The 27,871-nt window shown below is 44.7% G+C and overlaps 1 protein-coding gene across 3 annotated transcripts in view; it reads right to left on the reverse strand.

Moving 5' to 3' along the window:
- The window catches only part of Arhgap36 (Rho GTPase activating protein 36), a 28,626-nt gene extending 8,442 nt beyond the window's left edge, over positions 1–20,184 (reverse strand). For 2 of the 3 annotated variants that reach the window (XM_026413897.2, XM_077793979.1), the window contains exon 1: positions 20,120–20,184. In XM_026413897.2, coding sequence (XP_026269682.1) covers positions 20,120–20,177 — 58 coding nt within the window. In that variant the 5' untranslated portion in view covers positions 20,178–20,184. The remainder of the gene's footprint in view (positions 1–20,119) is intronic. The other variant, XM_077793980.1, reaches the window with a different exon arrangement.
- Positions 20,185–27,871: the final 7,687 nt, after the last annotated feature.

Below are 27,871 nucleotides of genomic sequence, written 5' to 3' on the forward strand. Positions count from 1 at the left end.
TTGAAAGCCTGAAGCAGGTAGATCAGCAAAAAGACAAGGATTGCTGATACAAGTCAGTGTCACTGAGTAGAAGTGCCAGACTTGGGGAAAAATATAATGGAAAGAATTTAAGATATCTCCCAAGTTTATGATTTGGGTGCATGTGTAGATGCCGATTCTTAAAAGAAAAAATAATGTGATATAGGGAATTAAACCTTTTAACAAAAAAAAAAAAAGAAAAAGAAAAAGAAAAAAAATACTCAACATACCACTTTTCCAAGCTTTCCTTTCCCCTGGAGTTTTATGATATTTTTCATGTAAAATTTGGAGAGGGGCTTAAATTTCAAAGATCAGGTAATATGGCTTTGACAGATATGAGGTAGGTAAGAGATATCATACAATAACCATCTTAAAAAAAAACCCTCTTGTTTCCCCCCAAAAGACATTCCAGCTTGAATTTTATTTCCAAAATTCTCTTTGCCTTCTTTAATGGCCGAAATCAAAGATATCAGACAAGCCTGCCAGATAACTGAGGTGCAATATGAGAAAGGATGGGGAATCTTCCTATGGCTTTGGAACTAAGCTAAAAAGAAAACCCCTAGCATTAATTTTAAAGCCCCTTCAACTGCAAAGCACCATCCCCTGGACCCAAAGTGAACACCCAAGGCCAACCACCAGACTGAAACCACAAAGTGACCATTTTAACCAAAGGCACATACAGCTAACCAGTCCCAGACTAAACCTCTAAAAATCTCCAATTCACAATAACAAGTCCAGAGCCGTTTAGTCGAGGGTCTCATGCTGACACATAATGTAGCTCCGCTTAATTTTTTTTATAACATCATCCCCCTCTCCCCTTACCCCCAATCCAGTCATTTCTGTACCTGTCTTGGAGTTTCTTCTTGTGGAGGCTTACCAGATCTGATCACCCAAAGAGCAGAGCTGGTTCTTGCCTTAAAAACCAGGATGTAAATTAATCCCTCCCCTCCCCAGAAAATAAGGTAAGAACAAACAGTGAAATCTCAAATCAACACCAGCCCAAAAAGGAGAGAGAGAAAGCCTTTGAGAGATGAGTCAGCCTAGATGCTTACAATTCCGAAGGAAATCAAAGGCCTTAGAATAAACCGTTTGTCATTGCCTCCCTGCTTGAACATATAGGGCTAAACTTAAGAACAGTAATATGCTGCAGTTTTGCCAGCAAAATTGACACTGTCTTGCTTACCTTCAACCCTCTCAAGCACCAGTAGTATAAAAGACAGAAACAGAGCTAGGAGAATGCCCAAACAAGAAGCAGATAGGTGGGCTGGGGAGGGGGTAAGAAAGCAGGCTTCAGCACTGTGGACAGACACAAAACAGTTTCTTGAAAATGTAATATTTTACATGTCCTCAGGCCTGAAATTCCAAACTGGACATAAAGGAAGGCTCCCCCTAAGAACCAAAGTGCTAAGAGACCTCTCTTGCTTCAAAGTGTCTTCTCCTTCCCCCCTTTAGTGAACCATGGCACTAGCCTGAAGTGACCATGAGATCAAAAAGATGTTCAAGGAGGAATATGAAAGCAAATCAGCTCAGTTTCAATCTAGAATTCAAGACATCTGCAAAAATCATTTTAGACAAATATCTGCACTGGGTATTGGAGATAGAGCCAAAAAGAACAGAGTTCAAAGCCAAGCTTTATCATTGCTTGCTGTGTGACTGTAGGAAAGTCAGTTGAATTCTCTGGGCCTCTTTGGCCTAGTCCATAAAATAAGGAAATGGCATAAAACCCATCTCTGTGGATGTGTGAGTTGAATGTATGAATAATGTGATATGTAGCATTAGTTTTTAATAAACATGTTGACTTTGAAGGTTCTTTGCAGAGGACCTGAGTTTACCAGAACACATCAGGCTTTAAAAGGAATTATTAATATGATTAGAATTTTTAATCAATGCATTGAAGCCTACTCTGTTCAATATTTTCTAAATTTGAATTACTTATTAACATAGGTAAAGCTAGCTGGGGAGACTATTGGGAATAGATCTTCACTCTTCAATTGCATCAGGGTCAAATATTTTTTCAGATCTTATAAAATTTAGAAAAACTGGGCTGGGGATATAGTTTAGTGGTAGACAGTTTGCCTAGTAGCCATGAGGCCAGCCCTGGGTTCACTCCCCAGCACAGGAAAAAAGAAAACTAGATAGTTTGATATTTCAATTATTATTCAGATTAAGCCTATATGTCCCAGAATTTATTTTTCTTTCAAGCTATCTAGTTTTACATTGTCAACAACAAAAGACAGTTTCATTTATATCAGTAAAAGAGCAAAGAAATTGGCTGACAGCAAGCTAGAGAATTCGAACAGAGCAGCAAGGCACCCAAATCAAGTCTCCAGCAATACAAAAAAGGGGAAACACCCTTGGGTGGCATCAAGCCTGTTTCTCACGTCCTCCCAAAATGCACAGCACAGATGGAGAAACAAATTAACATTAGAAAGGTCACCCGCTTCGACATTGTGAGGACGGAAGGAAATGCTCTCAGCTAGGCATAAATCCACAGTCTTCACCATGTGGAAGACTCCTTCACTGCCCCCATCCAATGGTTAGGACTGGTACGTGCTCACCAACTAGGAAACACCTGGGAGAAAAAAGCAGGGTCTGCACTGACGCTGTGGTTTGAATTCCTATCAATTAGGCACTTTATGGCTTCGTCAGGATTTTGCTTCTGGCCACTGAAAGACCTTTGGAGTTTGAGAAATTGATACTGCACAGGGCTGGGTGCCCAAAAGATATTGCATCTACAATATTCAAATGTCTACAGGCAGTGAAATGGATAAAGACATCCCCATTAATATATCACAACATGAGAGAGATCCAGGTCTGTGGATGAAAACATTTGGGCACCAATTTGGTCTGCTGATACATGACCTCATTCATCCCTGAGCATTAACGAGTTAGCCTTTAAGTTGTTATCCCATAACCTCCATTTCAGCAAAAGCTGCAGATGCGGGGAACAGAATGACTCATTCTATCCTGGGAGGTGGTAATGCCCCAAGACAATTAAATTTGGGGACAGTGTTTAATACGTGGTGTTAGACCATCATGCCACAGCAGAAGCTCATAAACTACAGGTAAAAGCCTTGGCTACAAAAAAGTTTTAGGAATTACTCAGAATATTAAATTGGTTCAGATAGAAGGAAACAGCCATCACATAGTCTAATACTTCCATTCCACAGTCCAAAAAACTGAGGCTCAAAGACAACAGCAATTTTTTTCCAAAGGCTATAAAGCAATTGGACAACAGAGCCTGGAGAAGAACCCAGTTCTCCTCAGTCTCAAGGCATTTTCTTCTGTCCTATCCACCTCTGCTCTGCATAGCTGCAAGATTCTGCATTGCTAAATAATGAAATGAAAAGAATGTACACATAGTCAAAGCTAATTCCATAAAGCCAGAGGAGGTCATATCTGAAGGCAGGCAGCCACCACAAATTACAACATCTTTGTAAAATAAGTACAGTCGTCATTCTATAGAACGTGGGATGCCCTTTTTAAATTTTATTGACTAAACAAACAACTCAAGCTCAGGATGGTGAAAGGCAATCTTTATGCTATAAACATCACAAAGGATAATTTAAACAAGGAAACGTGCTATCAAATACAACAAAATGTAGATATTCTATTATCTGCAGAATGTGTCAGGGTGCATAATAGTGCTGACATCACAAGCTGTGTCATGTATATCATCGCCCCCCCCCCCCCGCCTTTTGGTTATTGCTTCTATTAAATTGTGGTGGAAGAAGAAAAAATAAGATGTTCTATCAGTGGGAGGTAAAAATTTTAATGCCTAATTTGCCTTATGCTTTTTCATTTTTCAAAAAGCTTTCTATATGTCCTTTATGTCCAGACCCAAGCACACAGTAGGTGTTCACTAAGTGTTCATTGGGTGAATCATAGAATTATCAATTCTGAGGGTTTGAGAGAACATAAAGGTCTGATAATTGAAACAGCTATTCATGATTCATGAGTAAATGAATCATGCCACATCATGCTCACAACAACCCCTGGAAAGGAGGGAGGTTGGCAATTATTTTCCCCCTTTTACAGATAAAAACAAACTAGGGTTCTGGTGGTGTTATGACTTAGTTAAAGTTGCATAAAATGCAATGGAAGAACATGATCTGCTATTCCCGGGCCAGGCCTTGCCCTTCCCAAACTATGAAATTTCTTAATATTCATCACTAACATCTGCTGCCTGGAACTGGGAAGGTATAAGACTACCTTCCTTTCTAAGGAAATAACTGAATTTTTGAGGTCTTATATATGCTGTTCTGTGACATACCTTGTGAGAGAGGGGAAGACATGTATGTGTGTGTGTGCGTGTGTATTTGAAAAACATTATATACTAATTTAATGCTCTCACCCCAACCCACCCCAATTTTGATAGCATAGTCTCCTAGAAAGCTCCAGAGATATGGACTTGGACCTGGATTCAAGTCCCAGCCTCAACACATCACATGAAAGTTCACACACTCAACTATGTGACCTGGAATACATTATCTCACTTTTCAGAGCCTCAAATTCATGACCTTAAAAAGTAAGAATTGTGATACCTGCTATGTGGGGCTATGTTGAAGACTAAAAGACGATTAGAATGAAAGAATTCTCCAAGGGGTACTGTGTTGTACCTAAGGTGAGGAACTGCCCCCGCCCCCAAATACTTGGAAGTCAAATTAGAGAGGAAACCTGAACAAAAGTTCTATTATCTTTATGGAATTATGTATCCAGTGCTCTTACTATAGAATGTCACTAGCCATCCTGAGAAGGCAAAAATGGGTACTCAACCACTGAGTGGGATAGGATGAATTATTTCTTCTCTGGGTCTTTTATGATCACAGATGCAAAGAAGATAAATGCAGGATCTAGGGGAATTAGCCTAGCCTATGAAATGTAGGGAAAAACCCTTTCTGGCCCACAAAAGGAAATTAATCCCCACCTTTGTCTTCCTCTGTAGCATTTTCAAGCTAAAGTGTTAGGGGTGGTGGAGGGGAGGGGACAGCCACCCAGAGTGGAAAGCCCCAGTTCCTGCCCTTGGAATCTTACTGCCTGGTGGAAGGTCACATAAATGTCAAGTGTCTGAGGGACTATCAAGAAAGGCCCATGGGTCTAATATCATCCTTCTCTGAACTAATTTAAATATATTTCCTGTTTTGTTCCTTTAAGAAATATAAAGAAATGACTATTTCCTCATGCCCACTAGCACTGACAGACCCTTCCTCAACTGTAGGTTTTTCAGTATGCACTCAGTAAATTCCAATTAACTCTTCCCACCTTCTCAACTCCCTGCCTCCTCCCTTCAAAGCCTCTGAGACTTGCTCCCTTTCAGACACTTACACACTCCCACTCAGACACCCATCTACATGCTTTCATATTCACACCCTCACATATGTATGTAAATACACACACACACACACACATACACACACACACTCCCTCCCCTCCCTCTCTTAATGTATTCACAAAAGAGAGGGGAAAGGGGGAAAGGAGACTGAATTAAAGGGTAGGTCATCAACCATTTGCCACTCCAGATCCCAACTGTGACTTCCTACAGAGTGGGCTTGAGAAAGAACAGTCCAATGGGGACACTCCCCCAAATCATCTAGACAGAGCCATGTCAAAGAAAACTTCAGAGTAAAGAAGATCTCAAAACCTGTGCCTGGAAACTTTCCCTCCATCTTTTTCTGCACCCCCCACCCTACTCACTTTTCTTTGCCTTTATATCTTTACCAATGAGCATCCAAATTTCTGCCAGTTTTCTTTTTCAAAATCCTGAGTGTCTATCATAGGGAATTGGAACTGTGGGAGATGTTTATCACTGCAGTTTTCATGATAGGAATAATTTTTAAAACTACACTCAAGTGACCATGTTTTAAAATAACAATATCTACCCATCTACCCATGCTCCTTCAAAATTAGACCAATGTCTTGACTATGGTGGAGTGAAAAAAGCCCAGGAGTTAGGAAGCCTGCTCAGTTATTAAGCAGCTGGGTGGCCTTGGGCAAGTCAGTGAGCATCTTCAAGTCTGAAACACAATTTATTATTATCCTGTTTATCTAACAGCACTATAAAGACTCAGCCTTCACGTCTGCAGAGTCCTTGATTATTCTAAGAGACTTAGCGAACTCCAGGACACAGGGCCATGCCACTGCTATCTGAAGTTCAAAAGAGCACCCCACCACCACACACACTCTTCCAAACCTAGAGGGCCAGAGGGGGATGGAATCTGAGCCCTTAGCCCCTTCTTCTGCCTTAAAGACAGACAGTCCAAGTCAGGCCCTTGACCTAGAGCTAGAAATTAGGGAGGGGGATGCTCCGGACCCTTCACCCTCAGCCAGTGTGTGTGTGTGTGGGGGGGGGGGTTGTCCTGGGCCTCTGGTTGCCACTACACAAGAGCAAGGCCTTCAGAAAGGGTTGGGTTGCTCTGCACGTGTCGCGCCCCAATGTAGCTGGAGGGAGCAGCGCAGAATTTGCAAAGTTAAACAAAACCCCCCGCGGCGCTCAAAATCTACTCTCAAGGCTTGCCCAGAGAATACCAGCGATTAAATCCTTCCGGCAAACTCTTAAATTTGAACCCTCGACGCGAAAGCCTGGGGGCAAGATGTTCGGCACTCAGGCCACCTCTCCCTCCCTCGCCTCGGCCCCTTGCCGCCCTCCTCACTCGTCCCACGGTGGGCGGCACTCAGTCCCCTGGTGCCCGGCCCCTGCTCTACCTCTTGACGACTGTCCTGGTCCGGCCAGGGAATGAGTCTGGGTGACCTGCTAGTCGGTCCAGCGACGCGGCCGCCGCAGCTAGTCCTGAGACGAGCTGCAGGCGCTGTGCGCGCTTGGCTCTGCCGCGCGCAGATTCCCCCACTCCCTGTAAAGCTTTCCGCCGTGGGGTAGGGGCTGATTCATAGCAATTTTCTCCGCAGCAGCCAGCTCAGTGCCTCACGCATACCTGTTTGCTGAATTCCCAGGGCTATTCTCACTACTTCTCCCCTTATTTAAAAACAATCACTGCTTCAAGATTCAGCCCGAGGGTCCCTCCAGCGTGCTCCTCTGAATTACCCCTCCCCTACTCATGCACAAGATCTCAAGTTACAGGTGAAGGAAAGACAGAGGTGGAGGTTCTGATGGATAAGAAATTTACCCCCAAACAAGAGCTAGTTAGGCCCAGATCTCCTGAACCCCACCTCAGCACACGTTTTGTTATACCACATTGCTTCCTTTCCTTCCTGACTCGTGTCATTCGAGGGCAAGGAGCATCTTTTGTTGACCCTTTGTACACAACCACTGGACTTGCCTCTCTTTCCCTGCCCCTTGTCTCCCATTCTTGACCAGGACTTATGCTCTCACAAATTCAGACAAAAAGGTCATTTTGTTCAAAGTTCAATGAGCAGCAAGAGCAAACAGTAGCTGACTTCAGAGTCCTCCATCCACCTGGATGGCAAGAATCTCAGTAACTTCCTCCAACTTCCACTCCCCCACACTAGCATCTTCCTTTTTCATTTTCTGTGTTCTGTGCCTACCTAGACACCCAGGGAAGTCAGAAAACCATCCTTTAAAAACCTCTTCCAAAAATCTTTCTTCTAACCTGCAGCCCACCTATCATATGTACAAATCACCAATTGAGCAAAAGCACATTATTTGCAAGAGATAAATATTCTCATCTGATGTAACAAGGGCAATACAGGGTTAAAAACGCAAAGGAAAGTTTGCACACCCAGTTACTCCCCCTCCCAATTGACTTTCCTCATCTCTTAAACCAAGTAAAGGGGGCAAAGGTGCCATGCGTTGTCAAAGGGGTAAGTATAGAGAAGAGAGGCAAGTAGAGAGTGTCAGACTATATAGGTGACCCCAGCCAAAAGGGAAGAAGGAAGAAAAAGGACAGGATGGAGGGCAGCCTCTGGTGGGAGGCATACATGGCTCCTGTGGAGGCCCAGGAAAACATGAACTTCCCCAAAGACTCAGAGATGTGGCTCAGAAGGGCTTAGCTTGGAAATGAGATCCAGAAGCCCAGTGGCAAGTTTCTCTTCTTTTTTAAATATTTATGTTTTAGTTATAGGTGGACTCAATATCTATTTTATTTTTATGTGGTGCTGAGGATCAAACCCAGTGCCTCATCACACATGCTAGGTGAGTGGTATCTCTGAGAGACAACCCCAGATCCTTCTTATCTTCTTTAGAGAGAGCTTCCAGCTCTGGTAGTAGCCTTGGTGTCGCTGTTTGGGATTTAAGTACCACTCACTCACCACCATCACTACTACCAGGATGCCTTTACCCACCCCCACCCCCACCCCCAATGAAATCAGTCTTACCCCATACAGGAGTGTAATTTGAATCAGGATGGTTTCTCCTTCAATTGAAGGAGAGGATCTCTCCTTCTCCTCCTGTTGGAAATGGGCTGGATGCTTCCCCTTTATACATTTTAGAGTACCAGATCAGGAGAGGGGGAGAAAGGGAGGGAGCAGCAGTTTGAGGCTGATCCAATTTTTGTCTCTGGCATCTTTCCTTTCTCTCTTCTTCTCATTGGATTTTTCTGCACCCTTCCTTCTGGGCCTGGCAGCTCTACTCCCCTTCCTCACTGCAGCATTCTGCAGCCAGTTCTTCCCAAGTTGGGTAAGAGGCTGCCATTGGGATGCACGTTTCTGGTGATGCTTCATATTTAAGGTGGATTTTTAGACTGATATGCCAGGGAAAGATTGAGTTCCAGAGGTGGGTATATCACAGGAGATGATAGAAAAATTCAGGGCTGGGGCTGTAGCTCAGTGGCAAAGTGCTTACCTAGCATGTGTGAGGTATTGGTTTCAATCCTTAGCACCACATAAAAATAAATGAAGGCATTCTGTCCATCTACAATTACAAAAATAAAAAATAAAAAAAAAAGAAATTCACCCAGGTAGCCAGCAACATATTGGTGTTGGGAGCAGCTGGGAGGTACGATTTGAACCCAAGTGTCCAGGGAGTTCATTTAGGAAGAGGACTGACAGGTGTTCACTTGGATTACAGGGATTGCCTTGGTGACATAGACAAAGACAGCATGATACATTACAGTGGTAGAACACAGAATAATGCCATGCATCAGTTCAGTTTTCTCATCTGTAAAATAGGGGAATAAATGCTCACTCCCGTAGTGCTGTGGAGAAGAGTGTGTCAAATAACATAGGTAAAGTACTGAGCACTTGCCACTGAACCCAACAAAGGAGGAGTTTGCCCTGGGTTACAAAGTAGTAGAGTCAGGATTGGAACTCTTCTCCCAAACACCCTCCACTACTGGAGTGGTGTCTTCAGCACTATCCTCTCAGAGGGCCACCAGTGCTATCCTTAGGGACTTGGTGGAGGTGGAAGTAGGGAGGTAGATTAGGTATGGACTCCATGCATACCACTTGGTCTCAGTCTCAAGGGACTAAGGCTCAGGCTTCTGCCTCCTTCCCCTTATCATCACTCAGGTAATCTCTCCATGTCATCTTGGACTGATTCATTGCCACTTTAGCGCCATCTCTGCTGCCCAACTCTGAGGTGGTGACTCACCCTCTAGCTGGCCAGGGGCCCCTGCCCTCCAGGAAAGAAGCTTTCTTCTTAATTGACTGCAGTAGCCTCTGCCACAGTGAAAATAAATGCCTTTCCAGGCAGGCTTAGAGATGGAGGGCTTTGAGGAGGAATGGAATGGTCTCAGGTCCAAAGCCATTGCCTTTCATCCTCCTAGTGCCCAGGGTGCCACTACTGGAGTTCCCCCTCCAGGTTTCTTACAATTTTATACATAACCCTTAAGTTTCAGTATTTGCAAGGGATTTCACTCAGGACATCCCTGTGGTGCATTAGAGAGTGGTGTGTCTGGCACTGTGCTGGGTACTGGCAGGACGTAAAGTAACATGAGAGATCCCTGGCACCCAATGAGTGTTCATTGCAAGTTTACAAATATTAACAGCACCTTGGTAAAGGACGAAAGTATGCACAGGAAGGGGGTTGTGATTGGCAGCCAAATCACTCCACCAGCCTCTAATCTCCTTCCCCACCCCAACTCTTACAACTTTGTCTTTTTGATGAGGATTTCGGAGAGGGGGAAAGATTGGTCATTTGTGTGTGTTAATTGGGATACATACTTCTAACATGTCACCTCTACAAACCTCGAAAATATCCCGTGCCCTAAACCAGCTACAAAATGGCAGAGTAGGATTCGAACCTCTAACTCCCAAGCCTGTGCACTCTGCACAGCACTTTATACGACGCGTCTCCAAGCAATGGGAGGGGAAGCGCTCCTCTTCCCTCATATCCCTTCCTCTGCTGTCCATTCATCTACACAGAAAGGACAAATTCTGGAGTGACCCCTTGTAGCCCGTTTACGGTGGGAGGGACCCTCAGTTCTGCCGCCAGAGGTGCAGAGACCACTCTGCCGACCACTCTGCCGCCCCCTGCCGCGGGTGGCTCCTGATCAGAGGCTCCGCGCAGGTCTAGGGGGCTAAGAAAAAAGCTCACCAACTGCCTTAGAGCCATCCGGTACTAGGTTTCAGATAGCCTTGCCAGATTTGGTGACGTAAGAGGGAGGGAGGAGCATTTACAGAGCCCTACTATGTGTCCAAAGCAGGAGTCCTTGATTTTTAATAGCCATTGCCTTTTACACGGAAAACGTGTTGTAATGCAATATAGTGAGCTCTCCATTAAGGGAAGTCTTCAAGCCAGAACAGGTTTCGAAAGCGCTTGTGTGCAGAACTCCTTACTTCTTGAAACCAATAAACACCTACACCCCTTAATAATCTCCCGATCTCTGGAGTGGGGGGGATGAAGAGGCACATCCCCTGGGGAGCGGGCAAAGGTCAAGGCAGTGATGGGGTGGGGGGGAGGGGGCAGAAGGGAGGGTGCAGGGAGGAGGAGCCTCCGGCAGGGTCGACTGTAATCTGAGTCAGGGTCCCTGCAGCGCCTGCCGGCAGATTCCCGGAACCTTCCCCTTCCGGTTTTCCTGGGCTCCTACAGGACCCCACCTGGACCCAACTTACTCTCTTTGCATGGGAATGGGGAACAAAGGGCCAACAACCCAGGTCAAAGGGAAAAGAGCATCTGTGCCCGCTCCGCCTTGCCCGCCCATCCTCCCTCCTTTCTTCCCCGCCTCCACTCCTCGCCCCCTTCTCTTCCGCCCAGAGAGAAGGCGGGGGCGGGCTGTGTGTGTATGTATGTATGCATGTACGCGTGTGTGCGCGCTCGGGTGCGGTACGTCTGTGTGTTCAGTGTGTGGACGGGTGTATATGGGGTGTGTATGCGGTGCATGTTTTAGCCCAAGTGTTTGGTGTGGTATGCATTTGGTTCGAGCTCTGGCATGAAGCATGTGCTTGTGCATGCACGCTTGTAGATTGTATGTTTCTGCCTGATTATAATCAGTGTGACTGAGGGTGCGGTCTGGGTGTGGGTGTGTTCAGTGTGTGTTTCAGGGTTTGTGATCATGTTGTGGTGAGTGTGTACTAGCTTAAGCTTGTGTGCATATGTATATTGGGTGTGTGCTTAGCCTTAAATGCTGTGTGTCAAGGTGGATTTACAGGTGGGTGTTTTTTTGTGCAGTGTGTACATCCGTGAGCAAGGTATCTCTTTACCTCTATTTAAGGTGTGTATGTGTTCAAAGGTTTGTGTATGTGAGGATTCTGTATGCCTTTTAATTGATAGGTTCAGGTGTGTGGTGCGGATGCATGTGGCCAGCATATGTGCTTGCATGGAGGGCTGAAGATGTGTGCCTTGGAGGGGGGTCACACGAATGTATGGGTGCAGCGTCTGAAAGCATGGAGTTGTCCAAAAGAATCCAAGTGATCCTGCATGTGGTTGGGGGGGCTGGGTGTGGGGGACATTGCACCTGACTGGGACCAAGAAGGAGGTAGGGGCCGCGACCCCAGCAGGGGTGACAGCTGGCCTGATCTCATCAATGGAAGTCTGCCTGCCCTTACCTTCGCTGTGCCCCGCAAGTTGCAAGTTCGGATAGGGCGGGGTGTGAACTTACCTGGCTGCTTAAAGAAAAGAAGAGGAGTGCTCCGCAGGAGATTTGGCCAGGTAGGGTGCCTAGCGTGCGCGTGGTGCAGGGGCTGGTGGGTGTAAGCTGGAAATATTGTTGGTCACTGACCCCCATCTCACTACCATCCCACCAGGAGATCCCAGTTTTTGCCAAGCTGAACACAACTATTTGTTCAAGGCCTGGATGTTTCACACCTCCTTGACCTTGTGTGGGGCAGATCCAGTTGTCTGGAAGCCCTTTCCCTCATGACAAATTCCCATTTTTTTTTTTAAAGACCTAACTCAAAAGTCACAAAACTTTGTTTCTCTGTACCCTCTCCCTCCCCAGTTGAGGGCTCCCTCTTTGGGCCAGCACAATTACAGGCTTCATGCTTCTTATGACATGATCATACATAACTGCAATTATTTGACCCTCCACTTATTTCTGAGCTGCCATGGAGAATGCCTGGTATATATTAATAGTAATTATTATGTTTCCATTTACTAAGCACTTACTGTGTACCAGGCATTATCCCCTTGAATTCTCACAATGAGGCTGTGAGGTAAATGGAGATATAATTATCAATGTTTTACACTTCACACATCAGACTCAGAGGAGTTGAGTAACTTCCCCAAGGTCACACAGATCATAGGAGGCAAAACTGGTATTTGAACTCCAGTCTGCCATGATCCCTACACCTTTCTTCTGTACCAGGCAGCCTCACTAAGAGTCCTCTGATCCTTGCTAGACATTGAAGTCTCTATCAAATAGTGTGATTTCCCAGTGTCTTTCTTTTGAGTTTTCTGACAGTACCAGGAGTACTCAGCATAATTACTTTCTCTATCTCCCAGACAGCTGATACCTTCACCACCTAATTACCTGCTTTGTGGCACCTCAAAATCTTTAGTTACTCTAGGCACTGAAGCACCTTCCTCATCTCCAGTTCTGGGAGCTCTCCTTAGGCTGGTGCTGAAAGAAAGAGCCGAGAATGGCCATTTTCTGACCACAGGATGGTAGAATTGGATATGGGGGAGAATGGAGGTGAGGGCTCAGGATGAAGGGAGGAAAGGATTTTATAGCTCCCCCAGACCCATTGTTATAGCTTCCTCATCAGAAGTTGGTATGCTGTGAATTTCAAACAGACCAGTCCTCTCTATATCAGACTGCACATCGAAAAACAAGCAGCGTCCCCCTCAGAAAAGATGACTGAATGGGCCCCATTTTGTATTATTCATCACTGAGGGGGGGCACTGTGCTTGCCTAATGAGACTCATGGAGCTCCAGCGCCTTCTAAGCAGCCTCATCTGAGAAATTCAAATTAAAACAGATTACATTTGGGGGAACACATTTATGGGGGCCATGGTATCAGCCCAGTCACAGCTGAAGGATTTCTGGAATGCCTGGCTCCCCATTCAGCTCCCAGGGAACCAGCCTAGGCTGCTGCAAACAAGTCAGGGGGTGGGGAGAGGGACAGACAGTTCAATGATGGTGAGTCACTTTGCCACTTTTCAGGGGGGAAAGTGAGAAGCACGGTTTAAATTGCCACTGTTATTATTGTGCCCTTTCAACTGGCACAAATGAGCCTAGCATGGAGACGAAAAGCAGTTGGAAAATCCATAAATCTCTCCCTGCAGCTGGGCCTGGGTCAGCACCTCATCCTGGGTGGGCAGGAAAAGCATTACCTACCATATTATGTAGCCAAAAAGTCGTCTTTGGGGGACACAAAAGGGCTAGAGAAGCCAGTCTAAAATGTGCAGGGCACAGACTACCTGAAATCTTTGCTTTCATCACACTTACCTCTCCACAAGGAGTTCATGAAAACTTTGGTATCACCCAGAATCTGGTGTCAGGCTAGTCTGACACCACCTTACTCTCCTCTGAATACACTAGCTTCACTTCCACCTCTTCATGGCACTCAGGTGAGTCCTCTCCTCTCATTCCCAACACACACACACACACACACACACACACACACACACACACACTCATTCCTTGGAACTTAATATTGCCACAAGTCTCTCCCTCTTTCGGGTTTAGAAATGTCCCTGTAACACAAGGATTATATGGAGAATTGTAAAGGTGTAATATGCTTTAATAACTCCCAATTACTCAAATAGAGATTTGCTTGCTTGCATCCTGAAAAAACAAGAATCTATGGGGCAGAACACCAAAATGTGAATTTCTGGAGACAGATCTTGCTTTCCCCATGAGAATAAAGCCCTGGAAAATCAGCTTCTACCTTTTTTCATGCGGGCTGAGAAAGACCATATGCTTTGGAATGAGACAGCTTTGAGTTGGCATCCCAGCTCAATCACTTGCTGGGTGATCTTGAGAAGGTTCTTTGCCTCTCTGAGCCAGTTTTCAAATGTAAAATGGAGATATTTAATGCCTACCTTAGAATTCCCCAGATGACTGAAGTAGGAAAACCATGGAAAGTGCCAGATGAATACCTAACATGCATTAGTAAATATGAAAGAAAAGGTTAGTTTTTTTTCTTCTCATGTAGTCCAGCGTGTCTTAACCAGGATTATCAAGGAGTGGAGGTGACTGACTAAGCTGGTAATTTTCCTCATTACTGGTTTGTCTAACACTCTTGAAATAGTCCTTTTAGGATGATGTTTTGATCAACCTAATGCAGCCCCGGAAGAATTGAATCTTAAGTCCAATTCTCACTCTGCAGTTTCTCCTGGCAGCATTAATGAGAACAAGGTTTCCAATGTAATACTCTGTACGGAAAAGTCTGAAACTTTTTGCTCAGTGTCCACTCTTCTATCTATCCAACTGCAGATCCAGCCTCAATCCTGCCTCCTAGATATGTGCCATTATGCTCAAGAAAAGAGGGTGACTATTTCTTTTCTCTATGACCTGTTCCCCCCCCCCACCTCTACCCTAGAAATTAAGGGCTCCTAAAGCCAATTTCTAGTAGCCACCAAGGTTGGGAGGTAAAGAGAATGCTGCAGTTCTGAGCAATGCTATACAGCACCAAAATACATCTGCTAAGTTCTTATTTCTTTCCACCTAAAGAGAAAAAAAAATCTACCCTTTGTCAAAACCAGTGAAGTGTGAGAAGACCCCGACTCATGTCCCTTCCTCCCTGATGCTTTTGCTTCCCTCTACAGACAAAAGCAAGTCATTACAAGCTAAAACTGCATTTGAGCCAGGAGTGGCGGGGAGGGTGAGGGAGGTTAAGTAGCCATAGGGGGAGTGAGTATAATCCCGGGTTTGGGGGGAGAGACTACAGAATAGAAGAGTAAGGAAATTTCTGGAAGCAAAAGCTCTGAAAGGCCATTCTTTGATGTTCCCAGTTTCTGGAGGATGACTTCAACTCCGTCTCCTTCACCCCTCTTATTTATCCTGCATGCTAACCTCCCTCATTGACCCTAGACTCCTCTCTTCCAAATAATCTATTAGTCTTTAGGATTTAGGAATCTAAAAAAAAAAAATTTCTCCAGCTCTTACCCTGTCGGCTGCAAAGAATGTCTTGCAGCCTCCACTTAGAAAGGGCAAATGACGGGGTAACAATGAAGGGTCAGCCACATCATCCAGGGAATATTTGGAACAGGGCTTTAGGATATGCCCATGCCACTTAATAGGTTTACTTCATAAGCAGGGACCTACTGGCTACCAAATATTGGGTGCCCACCCCAAGGACACCTCATGGTTTCTTAAGAGGTGTATCTGAGACGTGACAGTAGCTGCCAAGACTCAAACATTCTATGTACCTACTTCTGCTGATACATGTGAGAATAGATGATACTGCCAGAAGGCAACAGAAATCATTTCCTAGTGACTCAGCCCCAGCTATGAGGACACAGTTAGGATTGCATCTCCCAGTTGAAATGTGCACTTTTTCACAGAAAGTAATCTACAGATAATCAAACAGATCAAAGAGCGGAACTTAGACCCTGGGCAAGGTATCACCAATGGCATATTAACCTCCTAGTAAATGTATCTGCCATAGGTTGGCATAGTGCTAGGAGCTTTGTTATCTTTTAATCTCAAATTTTGAAGTCAGACAAAAAGGGATTACATTGGTTGCTCAGCCACTGTGTGACAGGGAACAAGTTACTGAACTTCTGAGTTTGTGTCTTTAAAACAGATAACACCTCAGAGTTGTTATGAAAATAAAATTAGGTGGTTTATATAAAGTGACTGGTATTCAGAAATAGTAAATATGTGAAGAAATGGCTTTTGATAACTTGTCACAGAAGGCATTTAATATAATGGCATCTATAACAACAACAACAACTATTATTTATAAACCAGCAATGTAAACATTATTATATCACTTTAAAAGAGGTCAAGTAATTGCTCAAAGCAATAGTACAAGAACAGGACTGGGATTGAAACCAGCTGTCTCTCTTTCTACTCAGCATTAGGGAATACCTCATGATCATGTTTGGCTAGCCTGATGTAGTTATTGTATTTAAACTAAAACATGAAGAAAAAATCCTTAAACTATGTATACTGGGATTCTAGATCCATGTATAGATTAACTGCATATCATAGGTGATAAAATTTTAAAAGATTTTTAGAAAACTTAATAGTTTAAGAACAAACTTCATACAGATTTGAGAAAACAGAAAAAAAACAATTACTATGTCACCACTTTAATAAAAGATCTAATTTTACCTCCTTGCTGAATTTTCTTCCAGTTTTTCAAAAGTCCAAGTTTGACAGTTACACTCATACCATTTTTTCCATGTCGTGTTCTTCACAGATGGTATGCAACCGTAAAAATGGCATATAACAAGTGAATATGTCATAGAGTTCATTTAACCATTCCACTATTGTTGGACATTTAGGTTGTCTTAGTAGGTAAGTGGGAAAACAAAGGAATGATGTTGCTTTCACCATTGCCATAATCACCCTCGGGGACCTAGTGTCCTGCTCTATCAAAGCTCAATGTGCTTTCCGTCATTTGATATTTAAGCTTGATGAATGTCAGCTCCACTGCTGGAGCCTGAGGTACATTTGCAAAAGGATTATTTTCTGCCAGTTTTCATCACTCAGATTCCAGATTTTATCCTCTTGGTGGGAAAGTGTGGCCTAACCTGGCAGTCTAAGCTCTGGAGCATAATGTTTTCCTATGGAGAAATGTCTTGAGGTGCAAACCACTAATTCACAAAGGAACTTTGAGAGGTCCTGCCATTGGTGAATGGAGGTCCCTGTCCGATCCCCCGACCAGGGGAGTGGTGTGTCTCATTGGCAATCTTGTTCTAGCTCTGGAAAATGACCCCACAGCAGCTCAACCAGGCCTGGCCTCAGCAAATCGATTGGGTCTCATCTCCAAGAAAAGATCAAATTTGTATGTAAAGTGGGCCCCAGGGTCCCTTCAGCTTTAGAGTTTTGGCCGCTTTACAGAAGTCCAATTGTTTGAGGCCAAATGCAATGCCAAGAATAAACTAGGGAGAGAATTTCAAGTGGGTCAATCATGCTATCCCTTTCCCTGGGAAAGAAGGCCTTTCTGGGCCCCTATTCCTCTGAGACTTTGGTGTCTCTCCCCAATGCCTTCATATGGTTGCCCATTGCCATCATAGAGCTCCTGGGCAAGGGGAATGGGGACGAAAGAACATTTAGAATGCCTTCACCATTCTGTGCAATCGATGACCAGCTACTCCCCCCCACATCTCTGACTCCTGAGGATTTCTGAAAGGCATTTTAAGAGAAGCACCAAGGGCAATGATAGCCCCACAGAATATCAATAGTTACTAACAAAGTTATCTTTAGCATTGCATAGCGTCTTTCCGGAGAAGTGCACAATTGAAGTGGGCTATTACCTGGTCAAAATTTGTGCTCAAAGATTAAGGACTTATTTCAAAGTGATGTTATGTGACTTAAGTGAGATTATACATGTAAAGGACTGAACCTAAGGGCCCAGCATTCAGGCAGTACTTTTACATATATTAGCTGCTACTGATAAGAGTAATAAAGTTAGCATAGGCAATGGTGTGCTGCAGGAGTATGAGGTGGGGGGCAGTGGGGGAGCAGATCTCACTAGACTGCAAGTGCAGCAACAAATATAAGATCTTGCACTTGGGTTCAAACACTAACTAAATACAGAATGGAGACTGAAAAGAACTTGGATTTACTTTATTTTTAAAAAGTAGCTTTAGCTGAAAAGTAATTCCAACATCAAGTCTTTGGGAAACTGTGGGGCATGTATGTGGCTTTTACAAGTGGTTCATGCATGTGAGATATGTGTTGTGTTGTACATGGAAAGTATGTGATGAATGTGAAGTAGATGAATGTTTGTTTATGGCTTTGTGTGTGGGCACACATGGGTGTGGGATGTGTATGTATGGATGTATTTATGGCTATGTATGGTAAATACCTTGGGTGTGGCATGAGTTTCCAAAAGAGGGAAAGTCAGTCGTCCAGGATTATATTTATAGGGGCACAGCTGGAAATCTTCTTTTGGCCAGGTCATTGGGCATTTATAACTTGGAGCATGTTCAAAGAAAAACAGCTAGATGTGGGTAGGGGCCTTGTAGTCTTGTCACATGTTAAACAGATGAAGGAACTAGGGAGAGTTGGACTGGATAAGACTGGGTGAGGAGAGGGTGGGGGAATAGAGAGGGCTGGTAACCTTCCCTAGGAAGGAGAATCTTGAAGGTCAGTGCTAGGGCCAGAAGGTGGAAGCTCCCCAGATAGATGTGGGTTCAGTTTAATAGACATTTTGATTTTAGATGGGACTAGGCTTCCTTATGAGTTACTGACTCCCTGCCATGGGGTTTTTCATAAAGCAGCCTTAATGCCCTTGATCTCATTGCAGTTACAACCTTGTAAGCCACACAGTGTTGGAACGGTTCCCTTACCTCCTTTCCAAGGGTAGGGTGTTTGAACCCTAAGGCCCTAAAAGGCATTTCATCCCCTCCATTCCCCCCACCCCTTAACTCACCAGGATCACAAATTTAAGAAAAATACAAAAGAAAAAATTAAATCATGTATACAAATCTCTTTCCTTTTCAGAGAACTTGTGGTCTGCCAGAGACTGTACTCGAACTAAGCATGCTGCAGTCTCTTAGCAGGTCCGACGTCATGGGTTGGTTCTCAGCGGGGTAGTAGGGCTGGCAAGAAGGAAAATTTGGTCTCTACCGAAATAAGTTGCTGAGGTCCCTCTCTCCGCCTCCCCTCCCCTGCCTGTGAGGGGGCAGAGGAAAGAGGAGACAACCTCAGGTTTGGTCTACGCCGGTGACCAATGACGCACTCTCACCAATATAGATTTTGGAGGTGGAGACTACGGAAAAACAGGTGGCTGTAAGGGCAGGTGGTGAAGTGGAGGGGGTGGGGCCTATCAAGGAGGAGTGAAGGACAATGTGGGTGGGGGTCCTAGGGAATGTTTTCTTAACATCAGTTCCCTGACATTTGAGGGGGGAAAAATGTTTCAAAGATCTGCTTTATACAAGCAGTTTCAGGAAAAAAGTGAAATGGGACCCGTATACTTACACTTCTGCTGTGATCTTTGCACACTATGTCCTCAATTGCACGGGATAGCAGAACCAAGTACTGATCTCAAGGACCCAAGGAAAGACCCAGACTAAAGACCCCCAAAGCCTCTGCCATAGGGCAGTTTGGGGTTGTGAGCAGAACCTAAGCCGTCCCAGATTTGCTGGCAAATCCTTGGGTGACCTTGGATAGGGCTTTCCCATCTCTGGGCTTCAATGTCATCACCTCTTAAATGGAGGAGTTGCATTCGACGACTCTATGGGGCCCAGGCCGATATTCTGTGGTGGAGATTAGAACAAGGGAATAAACTTCGAGGCAAAGGGAACCTCAGCCTGCTTATTCAGGGGTCCTTTCAGGGACACTCATCCTTGGGCCCTTAGAGCCCTTGAGTTGCCAGACCTCGCTCCTGCGATTCTGGCCCCAAGGATCTGGCTGTCCCCACAGATGGCTGAGCCAGCGACTCCGCCCCCGCACTCGCCCCTCATCCCTCGGAGCCATTAGCACGATTGCTCTTGGTTCCCGGCAAAGCTGGTGATTTATGCGGGTCCTCGACGGGGCAGTCCCTCCGGCCAGGAACAATTAGCTAAAAGCCAGCGGGAAGGGAGGCAAAGGGGCAGGGAGCCAAGCCCCAGGGCACCCAGCCGGGGCTGCAGCCGCCGGCCGCCCCCAGCCGAGCACCCCAGCCCCCCGACTCGGTGGGCCCCACTCACCACGGCGGGGGCGGGGCTCAAAGGCCGATGCGAACAGGCAGTCCAGTATCCACGCCATGACCCACTCTCAGTGCCCGGCAGCCTCGCAGCTAACCTCCGCTGCCCCGCACAGGCTCTAAGTAGCCCCCGGTGACCACGCCCTGGGCCGCACCCTGCACCCAGCTCTGAGTGTCTTGGTCACCGGACACCTCGAGCATGTCACCAAGGGGGCAGGGCCTCAGGGGAGCCCCCCCTTCCGCCGGAGGGGAGGGCCGCTGGTCCCTCAGCCCCTTCCCCCACGCGCAGGGAGGCCAAGATACAGCTCCTGTCCCGAGAAGCTCTGACTCTGAGGGCGGGACCCTGCCCGTACCCCAGGGAGCCCAGAGTCTGAGGGGAAACGCCGTCTCAGCCCTGGTGAGCCCCAAATCTGAGAGGGAGGGAAGGTTCCTGCCCCGCCAGGCACCCTCAATCGAACGCATATAAGCAGGCCTGTCCGCACAAGATACAATTTGAGGGCAAGGTGGTGCCCCTGTCCCAGGGAGCCTCAGATTTGAGGGCGAGACAGTATCCTAGCCTTAGGAATCCCCACGTTTCACGGAACATGTCATCTCCGCCCTCAGGAGGCCTAATCTAAGCAGAATTGGTGCCTTTCCCAGGAACCTCTATCTGAAGGGGAGGCACTGCTTCTGTCCTTGGGAACATTCACATCCCACCCCCAACCCCACCTTAGAAGAGGCATCACTTCAGCTCTGAGTAGCACTAAGTCTGATTTTAAGGCAATGCTCCGTTCTAGAAGACCAAGGATGTCAGTAGAAGAAAATGATTTTTTGGGGGGGGCAGGCAATGAGCCCCAATTTTGGGAGTAATTTACTGCCCCTGCCCAAGGACTACCTGGGGCAAGAGGGAGATGCTCTCCTTCCTGAAAACTTTTAGTTTTGAGGAGATTGATCCCCAGCTGAGATAGAAGAACACAGTATTAAGCATGTATTAATGTGGGGTTCCCCCACTTGCGGGTAACTTGCAGATTCTACGGCCTATGCTCTTGCTCCAAACACTAGAATAGGAGGGGCACCAACATTTATTTTTAGAAAGAATTTGATATTTGATATTTCAGTGGGGGGGTGGTACTGTGTTGGATTTCCTTATAATTCTTTTATGGTATCATATTTTTAAATTTTAAATTCATATGGGGGGTACATGCTGCAACAGGTTCAGAGTCTGGGTCTCTGGTGATGGTAAACTGGCCCTGTTCCCCATATCGTGGGGTAGAAAGTATCCACCAGAGATGGACCATATTGGATAGGAAGGGCTTCTAAAGGAAATTTCCTTTTTCTCTTCAAGCCCAGGGGTCCAAATTAATTTCTCCCCCAATTCTCTAGTTGGCAGCTGTTTAGTCATGACTGTGTCTTGTTTTTCTCTACTGGGAAAATGGGGCTCTGTCGATCAAAATGATAGTGAGGAGATAGAAAGAAATATATAAAATCTTCTCCCAACAGCTAGATTGCTGGCCTGAGGAGTGGAAACTGCAATCACTGGTCCTTTGGGGAGAACAGTTATTACATTTGCTTTGCTAACCACTGATATTAGCATTAACATGGCAAAAGGGGTGCATAAAATGGAAAAGAATCGTCTGTACTTTGCCATGTAATTCTTAGCAAAGTAGAGCTATAGTCAGAGCTTAAAGGGCTTCCACTCATTTTTCTCCCTTTCTGGGAAACATGGTACCCCTCTGCCTTTGTACCAATTTCTAAATCATTTCAAATTTCCCCTGTTTTCTAAAAGCAATCAAAGACAACAAACATTCACCAGACCTGCTTTTACCAATTTCTGCTGTACAAATACCCAGTCATCCAAGCCAAACAAGTCTGACATCTAGAAATGTCCAGCTTCAGGCTCTGGATATTGAAAGCTCAGCCTTACCTCGTCCTCTGAGTTTATCTAGCCCCGGCTTTTGTAATGGCCTTAATGGGTTCCTTTTTTTCTCCCTAAGTACATGAGCTTGTTTTTTACTCCCTTGTGGCACAATGGGTACCTGTTTGCCAAGTCCAAGCCCAGGGTCCTTGGTAACTGAAGTTTCTCTGGCTCTAAAATAACTCTACCTGCTACCTATCCTTTGTTGCCTTTTCCTCAAGAGATGTGATATGAGTAAAGGAACAAAATTGAGGATGCTTACAAGTCATGATTGGGTGCCCAATTTTGTGCGATGAACTAGCTAGGTAATCCTGGGAGAGTACTGTAACCTTTCTAAGGCTCGATTTCCTCACCTGTAAAATGGAGATATTAATAGTTATGAACATGCTTCAGTAAACCAAAGCATCTACTATTCTGGGGGAAAAAAGAGAAATACAGTGATCAGAATTCTAAAAAGAAGCCAGGCTAGTGGCACACACCTATAATCCCAGCTACTCAGGAGGCTGAGTCAGGAGGATAGCAAGTTTGGGATCAGCCTGGGCAAGTCAGTGAGACCCTGTCTCAAAATAAAAAGGGTTGGGGATATAGCTTATTGATAGAGCACCCTGGGTTCAATCCCTAGTACTGAAATAACAACAACATTTCAAAATAGAGTAACCAAGTTATCAGTTCTCCCTTCTTCTCCCTTTTCTTTGACCTGACTACTCTGCCACTAAATTACTTAGTATTAAGTTCCCTTTGAAAACCTTTAAATGTCACCCAACAGGGGAATACATTCATCCATCAATTCATTAATTTCTTCAACAAATATTTATCAAATGTCCTCTAGGTACCAGATATTGAGCTATGCAAATAATGTTGACTCACAGAATGAATTATTATGCAATTATTTTTAAATATATAATTTGGAAGTTTATATGATAATCTGAAAACACACTTATGCTACTTTTAAATGAAAAAAGTCAGGATGCAAAATGTATGCACACTGTAATACAGACAGTTGAAATAAATAATACGCCTATACGTAGGGAAAAAAAGGCTGAAAAGGAAGCACACCAGAATCTTAATCATGATTGTATTTAGGCAATGCAATTATGAGCAATTTTAACTGTTTCATTATTTTCATATTTTAGTATTTTTCAATTTTTCTTTAATAAACATTTTCTAGAGTTAGAAAATACTACTTATAGAAAACAATCTATAACTTTGTCTCTTTGAACAAAGGAGTAGGTTATATAGGGAAATGACTGCAGCCTGTAGGTTGGGGTTTTAGTGGCACAGAGCACTTGGTCTAGATTTGATGACTCAAAAAAGTTAAGGAAATCTGTAATTGAAATGAAGAACGCATTTCCTGTGCAGGGGTACATAACTGGTTACACTTCCTTTTCAAGGATACAGGGGTCCTTTTCAGCCAGAAGCCCACTAGCCTAGACCTGCAACCTCTCATCCCAACGCATGTGCTGACAAGGGGCACATTAGGCATTTTTGTCCTCTTCTTCACAGTCCAAAGCCAAAAGCTTAACATCTGGCTGCCTCTTAAATAGAACTACAATAGGAGACCCTTAAGAGCCAAGCACCCTGCTCATAGTTTGTCTGTTGTGAGGTCTTTAGCCACAATGATGAAGTCAATTGGGGACTTGTTATCTTTAAAGGAAAGCCATCAAACTTTCCTTTGCTTTTCTTGAAGCCAACAGTGCTTGGCACCAAGGCCAACTATTACTAATTAAATGGAACTCTAAGACTCAAAGGCCTTTAAACCTTGCCATCCATCAGTTTCCGGAGGCATGGTTCATTAGATCAGATGCATCATAATCCCTTGGGATGTGCCATAACAATGCACATTCCCTGCTCCCATTTCAACCCTACTGAATAATAATTTGAGCATGAGGACCAGAAAACAGCACTTTTACAAGCTCCTCATGGAGGCTCTTAATAAAAAGTTAGAGAAACTAATATAAAGGAAAGAAGTACCATTCTGCAATCCCTCCACCACCATCTCTTCTCATTGCACTTTAGCTACAAGAAACACTATAGCAACCATCTGGGGAACTGATCACTTTAGGTCCACTGTACTTTCTTTAGGGAAGCAGGTAAATGTGTGGTATAGAAAATAGGACCAAACCTTGAAACCTAACTCCTGATAGAGTCTAGGTATATTCAAAATGAGTGTACTCTATAAACATCATCCACCTGGATTTTCTAAGAATCCTTGCATATATATCTATAGGGCACTTGTCAGGCGATTTCCTTTGAACATCCTATTTGTGATCCTTGAATCAGGCAAGAGACAGTTGAAGCACAGTAGAAACAGCAGAATATTTCAAGTTGGAATAGCAAGAGTAAGGCTGGACATGCTGGCTGACAGGCTGAGTGAATGTGAGCATATCTGCTTCCCAGCCCCATCCTCTGTGAAATGGATATCTCAGTCTCCCGACCACCTCCCTTTACAGGTTGTCATGAAGGTCTATTTTCAGGAAGGACATAACAAAGTCCCTACCACTGCACCCACAGAGGGAACTGGCAGATTAGCAATTCTGCCTCCCAACACCTCCTTTTGTGAATTCCTATCAAAAGGTCCACATGGCGTGCACAGGGACCACAGGTACTCACTAAAGGGTACTCTCAGCTCCAGGATCTTCCAACTCTGCCTCCTTGTCTTTGGGAAGAATTTACCTGGGCTATGGTGAGCCCATTAGTAACATCATGGGGGACCTTTGTGGACCCTCTTTGAACATCAGAAGGGCCTCAGTTTCCACCCTTCTTGAGTGGAATTCTAGAAAACAAAGCTCCTTTCCAGTTATTTAGCAGCACTCCCAGCATATACCACTTCCATAGCTCTATTACTTCCAATCATTTCCCTATCAAAGCTGACAAAGTCCTCACACACTCTTTGTGAGTTATACATGGTGGGAATTATTCCCATTTTTTAAGTTAAAAAAGTGAGGCAAAGAAAGTGACTAGTCCAAAAATCACTCAGGGGAGGAGAGATGAGCTGAGACCAGTCTCCAGATCTCTCCCCCACCCACTGCCCGTTTTTTTTCCAGTACTCTTCACTAGATCCCATGAGCTGTCTGTCAGTGTGCTGACACCACTCAGGAAAATGCAAGTTTCATCCTGACATCAGAAAGACAGAGCTACGATTACGCTTCAGTCCCCAAGGAGGCAGAGAAATTGCTTTTAGTTGACAAGTGCATCTCCCACACACATACCCCTCTGGTTGAATGAAAAGATAAAATCAAGTTAAAAATCCCAAATGCTCACTTAATTTTGTAAAGCATTTTGTTCTTTGAGCTAGGGGGGAGGCAGGATGAGAGAATTTTCCAACTCTACAAGTGCCAACAGGCAGGGTGGGGAGAATAGTAGGAACTAAGGGGGCACAGAAAAAATGTCAGAAAGAAAAGGTGGGGAGGTGATCTTTTGTGCTATAATCAATAAGATAAAAAGGTGTTATCTGATAAAAGAGCTACAAAGAATTCAGTGTGTGTTTATACCTTTGGAAGTCTGTGAGAGATACATGGTCTGATACTTCCATTCTAGATGAAAATTCTGTGGCTTCCAGTAACAGGTGTTTGGGGGGAGAAACAGGAGGACCATCCACTTCTACATGTTACCAGAGATCTCCAGGCGTGGGGCCAGAGAAGCATTTCTCCTGAACTTTTGCTGGCTCTGAAGGTCATCTCTGCAATCAGTTGTCCTTATACGTTTAAGTGTGGCAGCTCCCAAAGTGCTCTCATATCTATTTTCACATCTGAACCTCAGGCAGCTTTGGGAAGTTGGCACAACAGATTAACTTGACTCTTCTTTTATAGAAGAAGAAACTGAAGTTCAAGCAAGGGAAGTGACTTGCCCAAGTCACCGATTTTTTTTTTTTAACCCTGTACTTGAACCACTGTGCCTCCTTCTCTTGTGCTCATTTCCCTCTCCTACTCTACCTGTCCAAGATGAAATCTGGTTTTTAGACTTATATTCTTCCTGACTCTTTCTTTAGATCTTATATACCTCCAGTCCCAGAGACTGAAGACTTTTCCCTTGAGAATTCCAAAGACCTTAGAAAGCCTGAGGATCTTCCCAGCTAATATTTTTTACTTAGGAGATGCATTCTGAAGCATTTAGGAGTAAAGAATCATATCTGCAAATGCTTCCAAGTTGGGAGGTGGGGAGGAAAAAAAAGGACAAAGAACATAAATGTAGCAAATTGTTAATGAGGGTATGCACAAGTATTTCAAACTTACTTGTAACTGATACATAAGAAGTGTATATTTTCGTGGGTACCATGTGATGTTTTGGTACATGTATATATATTGTGTAATGTTTAAATCACCTAAGATATATTTCCTTGAACATTTATGATTTCCTTACAGCAAAGACATTAAAAATCATCTTGTCCACCTTTTCCAAACAGTACCTTATTATCTATAATCACCATTTTGCAATAGTACACCAGAACTTCTTGCTCCACTTTTAAAAAAGAATTTTTAGTTGTAGTTGGACACAATACCTTTATTTTATTTATTTTTATGTGGTTCTGAGGATCGAACTCAGCACCTCGCACATGCTAGGTGAGTGCTCTACTGCTGAGCCCCAGCCCCAGCCCCTCTTGCTCCATTTTAACTAACATTACTCATGGATCAACCACCCCCATTTCTTTCTTCCCCCCATGCTACCCAGTCTGGTAACCACAGATCTATTCTCAATTTCTATGAGATCAACTTTCTAATATTCTATACAATGATTTATTGTATCATTCTTTCAACTTAAAAAGTTTGAAAATACAAAGTTGTGGGAAATCTCACCCAAGGCAGCCATCTTATACACCTAATTTCAAATCTGGGTGCCAATGGTATATCACCTCCCACTTCAGGACTGCATCAGGGTGGCCCAGCCCCAGCACAGAAGTAGCAGCTCAGCAGGAGGGGGAGGCTAGATCTACCAGGTCTTGGTACCTTAGCTGGAACTTGGGTGCTGGGAAATGATCACATGTACTGAGTGAGAGGTTAAGGTGAAGGATTTGGTGGCAAGGCAACTAATTTGGAACCCTAGAGAAGCAATCCAAACAAATTTTGATCAGAGTGGGTAGTTTTTAAAAAATAATTGTTTTTCCTGAATTTGCTTATCAGGGTTGGAAGTGTCATTACAGATAATTTAGCCCAACCTCCTTACATCACAGTGGGGATGCCAAGATCCAGAAAGGCAAAATGACTTACCCAACATCGCCTAGCAAGTTAGTGGCTGAAATGGGACTAGAAGGCAGGTGTCCAGCCTCCTAGTCCAGGGTTCGGTCCATTACATCACACTCTCATCTTACCTTGAGTTCCTTAAATCTTGAAAGGTCATCTGCCTACCCCAGGGCTCTCTCTTCAGACGATCATAGCACTTGGGGTATTTGCAGTCAGCGACAGTCCCTGCTGCTGGGAGCAGAGCCAGGCGCCTGAAGATGGCACCTGTCACATCCCATTGGAATGAATGACCTCCCTCTGAAACTGAGACGGGGCCAGGCGGAATCTGGGAGCGGCACCTTGAGAGCAGTCAGTCCTGGCCCATGCGGCTGGTGCGCCATGGACATTGAAGGCAGAGAAGGTCATGGAAAAATGTCCTGAGCACTGTTTGCTAGGGAGTTTTCTACCTCTCTTGGACCCCAAGTGATTTATTGATTACTTTAGGGGCAGCCACTCTGGTTCATTGGTTTAGCTGCCATTACCTCCCCCCCACCCCGCCCCGGGGGGGGGGGAAGGGTGGGGGGGGGCTGTCTGCCTGCTGCTTCCCTTTCCCTGGTCTGTCTCCTTACAGGATTGGTTCATGGGACAGCTGAGCTGGACCCTTGTGAGCCTGTCGGGATTAATGGCATTTGACTGTAGATCATGA

The sequence above is a fragment of the Urocitellus parryii genome, chromosome X (genome assembly GCF_045843805.1).
Source record: "Urocitellus parryii isolate mUroPar1 chromosome X, mUroPar1.hap1, whole genome shotgun sequence".
In the NCBI taxonomy this organism is placed as follows: Eukaryota; Metazoa; Chordata; class Mammalia; order Rodentia; family Sciuridae; genus Urocitellus; species Urocitellus parryii.